Source organism: Lygodium microphyllum, chromosome 24 (assembly GCF_053477565.2).
Source record: "Lygodium microphyllum isolate KBCC chromosome 24, Lygodium_microphyllum_v1.1.10, whole genome shotgun sequence".
NCBI classification, from domain to species: Eukaryota; Viridiplantae; Streptophyta; class Polypodiopsida; order Schizaeales; family Lygodiaceae; genus Lygodium; species Lygodium microphyllum.
This window is the reverse complement of record NC_141158.1, coordinates 123,126,910-123,137,619: the sequence shown is the minus strand read 5'-3', so window position 1 is coordinate 123,137,619 and position 10,710 is coordinate 123,126,910. Positions and strand designations below refer to the sequence as shown.

At 40.5% G+C, this 10,710-nt stretch overlaps 1 protein-coding gene across 2 annotated transcripts in view; it reads right to left on the bottom strand.

Moving 5' to 3' along the window:
* Positions 1-1,404: 1,404 nt before the first annotated feature.
* The window catches only part of LOC148015607 (uncharacterized), a 34,211-nt gene continuing 24,905 nt past the window's right edge, over positions 1,405-10,710 (bottom strand). The window contains exon 4 of one of the 2 annotated variants that reach the window (XM_087665421.1): positions 1,405-1,849. In XM_087665421.1, coding sequence (XP_087521547.1) covers positions 1,818-1,849 — 32 coding nt within the window. In that variant the 3' untranslated portion in view covers positions 1,405-1,817. The remainder of the gene's footprint in view (positions 1,850-10,710) is intronic. The other variant, XM_087665422.1, reaches the window with a different exon arrangement.

Genomic DNA, 10,710 nt, shown 5'->3' with positions numbered 1-10,710 from the left:
ATCATAAGTACCATCTTTTCTTCTTGGACTTCAGCAAATATGCTTCTCATTCATCTTTTCAGGTAAAACGACTTTGAGGAATATAACAGCAGTTGTATGTCTACACCACCTTCAAGATAGGACTGGTCATTTTTACAACCATGATATACATACCAAGAGCAAAAACCATTGAATATATGGACCTCATCATAAGGACCATCTTTTCTTCTTAGACTTCAGCAAATGTGCTTCTCATTCATCTTTTCAGGTAAAACGACTTTGAGGAATATAACAGTTGTATGTCTACACCACCTTCAAGATAGAACTGGTCATTTTTACAACCATGATATACATGCCAAGAGCAAAAACCATTGAATATATGGACCACTAGACTCTAAATTCCTCCATAAAAAAACAAGTTGTGTAACATCCCATGTGTCTGTTGCCCACGCTGTATAAGGTTAGCCACGACTCACATAAACTTATTCTGCAATGAACACAGACATCACCTTTCTGTAATTACTTTCTTGTCAAGCACACGAGCATGTAAGAAAAAGAGCAGAACATATATAGAAAGAAGCAGAGGGCAAGGTGCATTGCTTTTTTCTGCAACAAATGCAGACTCCCATGCTGTAATAGCTATCTTGTCATAGCATATTTACATATGAAGCAGAAAGCCCCAACTCTTCATCCTCTTCTTCAAGAAACATCTTGGGTGACTGAGCAATCAAGGCACGACAATGTTTTCTAGGCAGAAAAGGAAACATTAACTTCCAATAGTTACTACACAACCTTTGTAAAGCCTTAAAACTACTCGTAATTGTGAGCATGTATCTGATATAAACACTAACAGAGCCACATTGAAGAGTTGCAGATCATATATCAAGCCAGAAATGTCTGCAAGGACTTTAAAACTAAATGTAACAAACACAAAAACCATGTGCGCAATAATCACAAGGCTAAGTATGAGGATTAAGTCATACTGCCATGACACAATACAAAAAAAGGACCATAAATAAACCGACAGCTCAGCTTTAAACTCTCTGGACGGGAACTGCCCCTATACTACCATTACCAAAGCAGCCCATGACTGACCAATGACTCCTTAACATAAATTCCTCACCAACCTATGGTTGCACATGAGGAAAAAGCTAAGGCTTATAATATTACTTGTATTTACAACTTGCAAGGCAATAATTTAAAACCACAGATAAAATTTGTTGCAACTCAAAATTCACCCTGGCCCAAGAAATGGTGTAATGCTTTTCTGATTTCTCCTCCAAGAGTCTAATGATTACAATCATGTGCACATATGTGCTCAAGCAAGTGTTACACATGAGAACCATGAGCAAAAATCATTTTCAGATCTCTTGTTACTAAGGTATGCATGGCCACAGAAGGGACTCTTTGCAAGATTTTCCATGATAGCTCAAAATCACCATTCACGTTATATTAATTATTTATATGTTCATCCCACTGATGTTACATTTTCTCCCTTGTATTCAGAAAGTTACATTTGTCAGGCGGTTGAGTACAATGAAAGACAACCCACAAAGACAGACTGATCGCCAGACAGACAAACCCAGAGAGAGGGAGAGAGAGAGAGAGAGATTGGCATCACAAAGCTTGATTCGAAATATCAATACTTTGAAGACAAACAATAGAAGCAGTAGTTAAGCCTGCTGCCCAGCCCAGTAAATATACATCAGCACACATACCTTAGTAAAACAAACTTTCCAACTGTGTAACAGCTGAGGCAAAAAAACAGCTATTTGGTTTGCATCATCCCAAAGCTATCCCATAAAACACAATATCTGCCTAGTGGTGCAATTGTAATGTTACCGTAGCCCCGGGACACCACTGGCATCTGCTAGAGAGCATTCAACAGATTTGTTAAACAGTCAGTACTATTTTCAAATGAAGCCATGTACAAATTCAGTGACAAAAGTAGCAGAGCAATAAACCCCTCTGTCTGCATATATGCATAAAATTTATTAAGACAATTCAAGCACGCATGTCACCTGCTAAGCACTGTTAAGTACCAAATACAATCTGGCACGCTTAAAAACTAAATTAGATTTTCCAGCCGTAAATCCTCAAAGTAGCATAAGGACTCCCGACAATAAGTAAACATGCATCCAGAATCATTGTGAAACACTCTCTTCTATTTTTTAGGACCTGAAATGGCAAGACTCTGTGTCTGAGCCTGTAGGGATTTTAGTTGTTTTCTTGTACTTTATTAGCAGCATCATGCATTTTGGCTAATTTTTGAGATTTTGTTTAAGACACTCTAGAGGGTCTACATATGTTACCTTGAAACCCAAGGGCTTCAATGAGGTCATTAAGCAATTTGTGCTTGCCAGACCGAAGTGTCCAAAAGCAATTACAGATTTTAGGAAAATCAGACCAGGCCTTCTTTATATGGGGCTCAGCTCACATTTGAAGTAGATCCTGCCCCTGGAAACAGCTCTACTCTAGATTAAAAAACAACCTTGAACTTTGCTGGCCCATTAATTGCTGACTTTAAAAGGCTGGCCATAGTTCAATGTCAAAGAAACAGGTTTGAGAGCATTAAGAACGTCATGATCCTCAAACAACCACTCCAACATGCATGCCAAGGGCAGTGTTTCTGATCTCCAAATTATTGTCAGAAATTTCTTTTAAATGGATTACTTAAGTCACGTTACTGAACGACCTGATATAGCTGACCTGATGTAAGCATTTAGTCACTGATCAAGATTACCTTAAGGTCAAGCTGGTTCAATATTGATGACTTCTTGCTGAATTCTCAACAGTGGGGGCTCCTAAGTCCTTTAATGACTAGGTCACCTTGTTCCTAAACAAGCTACTGGAAAATATTTTCATTTTGTGTAGCAAGTGATCTCACAACCCACCATGCCTACATCCTACGAATTTGATCTCACAGCCCACCATGCCTATATCCTATGAATTTGAATATCAGCTACTACATTATGCTCAGTTTCTTTGATCAGTTCATTGTGTGTCCTCCGTAGAAGGGGCTCTCATTGTTTCATCTCAGAAGAGGTAGCAAGAGGAAGGCAAGAAAAATCAAAACCAAAAGCAAAATCAAACTCAAACTCAAAACCAAGCTAGTACATCACAAGGAAATCCCCAATCCTCCTTAAAACCAAGGTAGCAAAATGTACCTAAGAAAAATAAGTATCGTCAACATTGTCAAAAGGCTGTCAAGGAGTAACCCCCAACAAGGGAGGCAGCATGGTTGTAACCAAAATCAGGGGCAGTGGCAAGGCCAAACCAACACTACCACTGGTTAACCATCAAAAATAGTTTCGTTCTCAACTCCAAAGGGCATGTCTAATTGGTTTGTTGGACTTGAGGCCCACCTCGTGTCCATAGAGACATCAAAGGATACAAGCTTTATCCATATTCACGAGTTACCTCTTGATGAGGTGATCGCAAAAACCTCTCCAACCAACCAAGCATATCTCCTATTTGAATCATGGATAGTGGAACCACCTATCATATGACCTCCATCTAGAATATCTTTGTCTCTCGAGCCCCTACAGCCAAGAATGTCTAATGAGGGTACAAATCTTCGATCAAGATCTATGGTCTGGATCATGTCAACTTTAATATTGATAATAGTCCGGAATCTTGCTTCGTTGGATAATGAGTATTATTATACCCCCCAACTTGGATAAACCTTTTATCTGTTCAACAGCTTTGCTGATTTGGGTGAGAAACTTTCTTTATTGTAGCCACAATAGGTCATAGACTCTCAGATTGATTTAGTGATTGCTCGCGACAAGGTATAGCCTAGTGGCGTCTATACGATGACTAAGTTTCTTTCCAAGCCGATAGCCAAGGGCTCAGAGTTTCATCGCCTCCGAGCTTTAGCTACCACATGGGAGCCTACAAGCAATGAGCGTCTTTGGTATTTCATAGCTTCATATGATTCTCTTTATGAGTTGTCATGCCATCAGATGGTTAAGAGCCTACTTCACTCCCCAAGCTAATCTTCGATCCTCCGAGGTGAAAGCCTATTGCTCAATCAATCCTCGAATGAACAAAGTGATTATTCAAAGAGAGCTTTTTTATGAGAGGGATATTGTGCAGCTCATTCCATCGAACTTTGAGCCGATTCCTCAGCCTATTGTATTGAAGATAGTGTCGTGTAAGCCGAGTCTACTACCTGCTCTTGACTCACTGTAGAATCTTTATCACCCAAGCCCCCTCCGCAAGACCCGCTACCTCACTAATACTAGCAAACCATGCAGATTCACTGGTCCTTCCACTGGATTCCACTACAGAGACCCAACGAAGATTTACCCAGCTTGCACCTCATGCCACATTTGTGTCTACCTTTACAGTAGATTACATAGTGCACTGTAAGCCGAAAAGTTAGCAAGAGGCTCTTCAATATTCCCAATGGCGGAAGGCCATTAAAAAAGGAGCACAAGAGCATTGATTGAAATGAGACTTGGACTTTAATGGATCATCCGAGCCACAAGAAAGTCATTGGGACCAAGTGGATTTTTAGGACCAAATTGAAAGCTGATGAAACATTGGATAAATACAAGGCTTGCCCTTGTTGTGAAGGGTTTCGACAAAAGCAAGGAATTGACTATGAAGAGATTTTTGCACCTACTACAATATTCCTTCTGTTGATTGCACTAGCCAGTAACCACAGTTGGCCACTCCATCACATGGATGTCAAAAGCGCCTTCATGAACGGTTGCTTGGATAAGAAAGTCTATGCGAAGCAACCTCCCGGAGATCCTTTTGCGGACCGTTAAACCAAGCACCCCACTCCTAGTTCCAAAGGATGAAAGAGTTCCTTAGGACTTATGGTTACCATTCTAGCCCTTATAACCTAAACTTATGTGTCAAATCCACCTCACAGGGGATCCACTATATCCATCTATATGTTGATGATTTATTTATTACAATCTCACATTTTACTACCATAGCGAATATAAAGGTCTAACCTTATTCTACATTTGAGATGACTGGCCTTAGTCAATTGTCCTTTTTCTTAGGAATGAAGTTAGTTCCATCTAGGGATAGTATTTCTGATAAAGCATAGCCCATGGCCACGCCTCTTGATCCAACTGCCAAGCTCTCTAAGGATTCCCTAAGTCAACCCTTCAATGAGTATACTTACAAGTTAGTTGTAGAGAAATTACTCTGATTAATTCATACTAGATCAGATCTTACATACTCAGTTTATTTACTTAGTCAATAATTCAATGCACCTAAGATGTCACATCAGATTTTACTACCATAGCGGATATAAAGGTCTAACCTTATTCTACATTTAAGATGACTGACCTTAGTCAATTGTCCTTTTTCTTAGGAATGAAGTTAGTTCCATCTAGGGATAGTATTTCTAATCAAGCATAGCCTATGGCCACGCCTCTTGATCCAACTACCAAGCTCTCTAAGGATTCCCTAAGTCAACCCTTCAATGAGTATACTTACAAGTTAGTTGTAGAGAAATTACTCTAATTAATTCATACTAGATCAAATCTTACATACTCAGTTTATTTACTTAGTCAATAATTCAATGCACCTAAAGATGGCACATCGGATTGCTTGTTTTCATGTGTTGAGATATATTCGGTACACTTATTCTTATAAACTAACATAGTCATGGTTTGCTTCTACAAAGATACACTAATTCAAGTTGGGCAAGAGATCTTGACAGCCGACGTTTCCACGAAGGCTATATCTTCTCTTTAGGCATAGCTCCCATTTCTTGGTCAAGCTATAAGCAAGAGACAATAGCTGCTTCCATTGCCAAGACTGTGTATCAGATCCTTTTTGACAATACCGTAAATGTTGTGTACGTAAGGAATTGTTAGCAACGTTTCACTTTCCATATGCTTCACCGACTATCCTCTACTACGACAACCTGAGTACTATTACACTAGCTGGTAAATCCATCATCAGTCCACAAACACATCGCACTAGTGTATATTACTACTTCACTAGAGAGCAAGTTGAGCTAGATGAAACCAGCCTTCCTTCTCGGATAGGGTCGTAAATAACCTGATTTAACACTAGTTACAACAATTAATAACTGAGCATAAACTGAAATGCACACATTACCTTAACAATCTTGGACAATAGACACTCGGTGGGCCCCAAAACTCCTTTTGGTATTTCTTAAACTTTGATTGCTAATGTATAGTGTACAAGTTGAGATTCCACAATCTCCATTGCTGATCGAAAGCCCCTTGCTGTACATGCAATCAACGAGCAAGTTGGGCCAATTACCCCTTGATTTTCACCCAAGATTTGCACAAATGAAACCACCAACTAGCCAAATGCTGCCCCACTTACATTGGATGACCGGGCATCTAAAATCCTTTGCAATTCCACAAATTTCAAGTGCTGATTTCAGTGTACAATGCCTATTCCTATTGGCACGGGTCCCAAGGTGACTTTCAAAATCTAATTCCTACAAAAGTCTAGGGCTTACAGCATAAATCCTCTTGCTGTCCATCAAATTTGACTGAGATCTGCTATAAATGGCTGAGAGATGTTGAGAATGGCTGAGCACAAGCCAAAGAAGGTGAGAGAATGCCAGAAGAGAGAGAAATTTCTGATTTTCACGTGAGAAAAGCCTGAAATCTGATTGCTGCCTATACCAGACAGCATTTAATACTCTTGCCAGCTGCTCAAGAGGCCCCAAATTGGGGTCGCCAACTCCTGGAAGAGTCAATTTGGTCTACTCCTGCCCCTGGCGGCTTCAGATGGTCCTTCAATGGCTACAAATAAAACCACTAGCATCTCCTTCCTGTATCTTGCAAGCTAAATGAACCGAATCCCTCTTTCCAGCCCCCAAAAACGTTTTTCAGTCTTACATGGGCATTTTTACCAAGTGGCACCTTCTAAACTCACTTTTCAACATTATTCAGCCAATTAATTAATCTTCATAATCAAATAATTCTAAAAATTAATTTCAACTCTTTTGACCCTCCCTAAAATTAAATGTGCCCATCCATAATTAAATTGGCTAGGCCATTTGCAACCTAGAGTGGTCCCCAACCTTTGTTGACCCCTAGATTGGCATTAATTAATTAATTAATGCTAATCATTAATATCATCACTGGCACTTATTGGGCGAACAACTGTCCTAGGGTCAAAATTAACACCAATTGACACCAAAACCCTGTTAGCATAACTTATCTCAACTTTTCCCTTTGACACCCATTGCATCCTCGAGATTCTTGGCCTGTTACCATGAAATAATTGCCATGTGCATCACATGTGCTAAACAACCTTGTACATTTGATTAATAACTTAATCAAATGTTACTGACAAGATTAAATCATCTTAAAATTTCACGTCTCCATGACATGGACACCATCTACCTATAGTTTGTGTCTATATCAGACAATTTTGCTGATATCTTAACCAAACTGGTCAATCGTCCAATTCTTCAGTATTTTCTATCCACAATCAGTGTGAGTATACCCTCCATTACTACTTCAAATTAATGGGGAGAGGATGATTCCCTCTAGCTTTCCCTTCCACTTTGAGGGGGACTAGCTTTCTTCTCTTGAGGGTGACAAGATTTTAATTTATCTATTTCATTCACATATATTTATTTTTTGTATGTTGTATCATTATCCACACCCTCGGGATGATTATGAGTGTAAAAGGATACTTAGGCAAGTTAATAATTTCCCTACAACAATATTGTCCAAGTGGTACTATTGCATAGCATTTTGCATGAGCACAATGATTTGCATTGGCCTTTGTATTACCCCTTGCATTGGAATTTTGTTCTTATAAGCATACATATGTGCACATTTATTCCTTTTTTGAGCATGGTTGGATCAACCATATTCACAAGGATTCACCTGTGAATCTCCTATGGAAGCCTTCCTTTGCTATTGAGTACGATATTGGCTATGATGATTGACCAGTGGCAATGTGGATCTAACCTCATCACTATCTCTAATTTAAGTTGCTACCACCCTACCTCACCTACTAGGGGTTACCCGACTAATGGCCTAGGGTCTAAGTCTTTTGTTTTGGTTATGTGCCTCTGGCCTTTATTCGACACTCAAAATTTTCCTTGGGTCTCACTTATTTGGTTTTAATTTTCATTTTGTCTTTAGTTTTGATTTTGATTTTTCTTGTCTTGCCCTTGTTGCCCCGGAGACAATAAGAAGCCCCTTTGTTAAAGAAGCACTATGAAACGAATCGAATAGTTAAGCAAAACACAATAGTTGCTACTCAAATTCATAGAACGCAGGCATGATGGGCTATGAGATCACTTGTTGCACAAAATGCAAGTACTTTCTAGGCAGCTTGTTTAGAAACAATGTGACTAGTCATCAAGGAACTTAGCAAACCCCTATAGTAGAGAACTCGGTGAGAAGTCACCGATACTCAATCAACTTGACCTTAAGATCATCCTAGTCAGTCACTGATTTTGAAATAATGGAGCTCATGATCGAGACTTATACGAGGGGTCCTATCCCAAGCCACATAGCCGTTACTCGAGAATTCCCACCGCTTCGATGCTACATCAAAGTGCCATAGTTGTGAGTGGAATTCAAGTAAAAGACCTTGCATCAGCTTAACGATAGCAGAGGCATTTCGGTCTAGATGGGGTTCTAGCCCCTAGATAAGATTCCACAAGTTCTGTGAGTCAAGAACATGCTTCATCACATTCAACCAAGTGGTATAGTTATACCAATTGAAACGAATCTTGTCAATAAAAGCATACTTGGTAGATGAGGATGAAAAACTCTGAGATGTCTTGAGTGTAAGGGGGATAATAAAGATAGAGGGAGGGATAGAGTGGGTAGGCAAAAAAAGTTAGAGAGGGACCTATGAGAGTGTGCAATAAAAGAAGAAACTCAAACACAAAGAGAAGACGACAAAAAGAAGATGAAGGAAGAAAGAAATCTGCATTGACTAAGATAAATGCTGAATACAAACAGGAGGACTAATCAGTCCCTACATGCAGCCCAAGGCATTAGTGAGGGCACCAGATCTAGCTGTAAAGATGGCAGCAGCAGCCCCGGAGAAGGAGGAGCATGCCCGGAGTTGGAGGAGCAGCCTGCAAAAGATGGTCTACCCCAGCCAGCCCATCTCCTATAAATAGCAAGAAATGGACCAAACTAGCCAACCTGTCCACGTGGCAAATATGGCCAATTGACTGCATTGTCCACCACGAGTCCACATCACTTGTCTAATCAAAGTCACTCCATCTTGAAAGAGTGGCCCTAGGAGCTTGCCTCAAGGCATAAAAGGCCTTCTACAACCAGTAAACATAGTCCTCCTTCCCTTGCACAAGAAAATCACCAGGCTGTGAGACAAATCTCCTTCTCCAAGACCCCATTTAAAAGGCTAACTTCCATGTCCATCTGATAAACAAGCTAATGGTGATGGGTAGCTAAAGCCAAGATAGCTCGAATAGTGGACATTTGAGCTCTTGGTGCAAAAGTATCAAATAATCCAAACCTGCCCGATAATAGAAGCCCTAGGCAACAAGCCATGCCTTATGCTTGTCCAACGTCCCATCTACAAGATACTTGGCCTTAAAGACCCACTTCACACTAATTGCCTTCCACTTCTTCAAACGAGGAACCGACTCTCCAAGTCCGATTCCGCTCAATACAATTGAACTCAAACTACATAGCACTAGGCCAAACATCATGTGCAAGAGCCTCATCAACTCTAGTAGACTCATGGCCCTAAAGAATCTAAGACACAAGGGAATAGTTCATGCAGAGTGAACTATCCCGTTGGACTTGTAACTAAACTGACCTGTGTAGGCCTGAATTTTGCATAAGCCGCTCATACCACCGAGGAATGGTGATAGGCTCAACCCGCTACAAACGAAACCGAGAAGCCTCCGATACTTGTAAAGCACATGTTTGTGGAAGAGGGTTCCTCTTACTAATGGAAGGTGGATCCTCCTTACCCAATGAAAAAGACCCCCTCTGACAGTTTAATCCCCCAAGAGGAAACCTAAGGAAATAAAGAAGGGGTAGAAATACTCGGTGAGAAAGTAGTAGATAAAGGTGCCGTCAAGGATGGAAGGGGGAAAAGTCAGGGAGAAGGGGAAGAAGGGGTAGGGGAAGAAATCGTAGACAAAGAAGGGGTGCTCGGAACTTCAGAGGCCGCAGCCTCATCAAAGATCACATCCCTGCTCACCTCGATCTTTCGAGTCGTCGCATCATAGAGCTTATAGTCCTTCGTGGTCATATTGTAATCAGCAAAGATAAGCTTCTTCGACTTGGAATGGAGTTTGCTCCGTCTCTTCTTCTTGTCCACATGGGCATATGTCTCACATCCAAAGATTCGAAAGTGGGAAACTAAAGGTTGTTTCCCAAACAAAGCCTAGTAAGGAGTCATATCTTGTAATGCTGAAGTAGGTGATCTACTGCAGATATGGATCATAGTAGCTATTGCCTCAACCCATAAGGAATGGAAAAGAACCCCGTGCTCCAACATTGAACGAGCCATCTTAAGCATGGTCCCATTGGCACGCTCCACCGTAGCATTTTCAAATAGTGTATTTGCTGTATTCGGATGGAAATATTCCATCCGAATACCTTAATCCCTACAAAACTCAAAAAATAAGTTAGAATAAAACTCACCACTATGATTAGCTCGAACACCATGCACTTTGAAGGAGATTTGCTTCTCCACAAACACCTTCCACTCGCAAAAGCGGGAGTATGCTTCACTCTTGTACTCCAATAAATAGGGCCCAAAAGG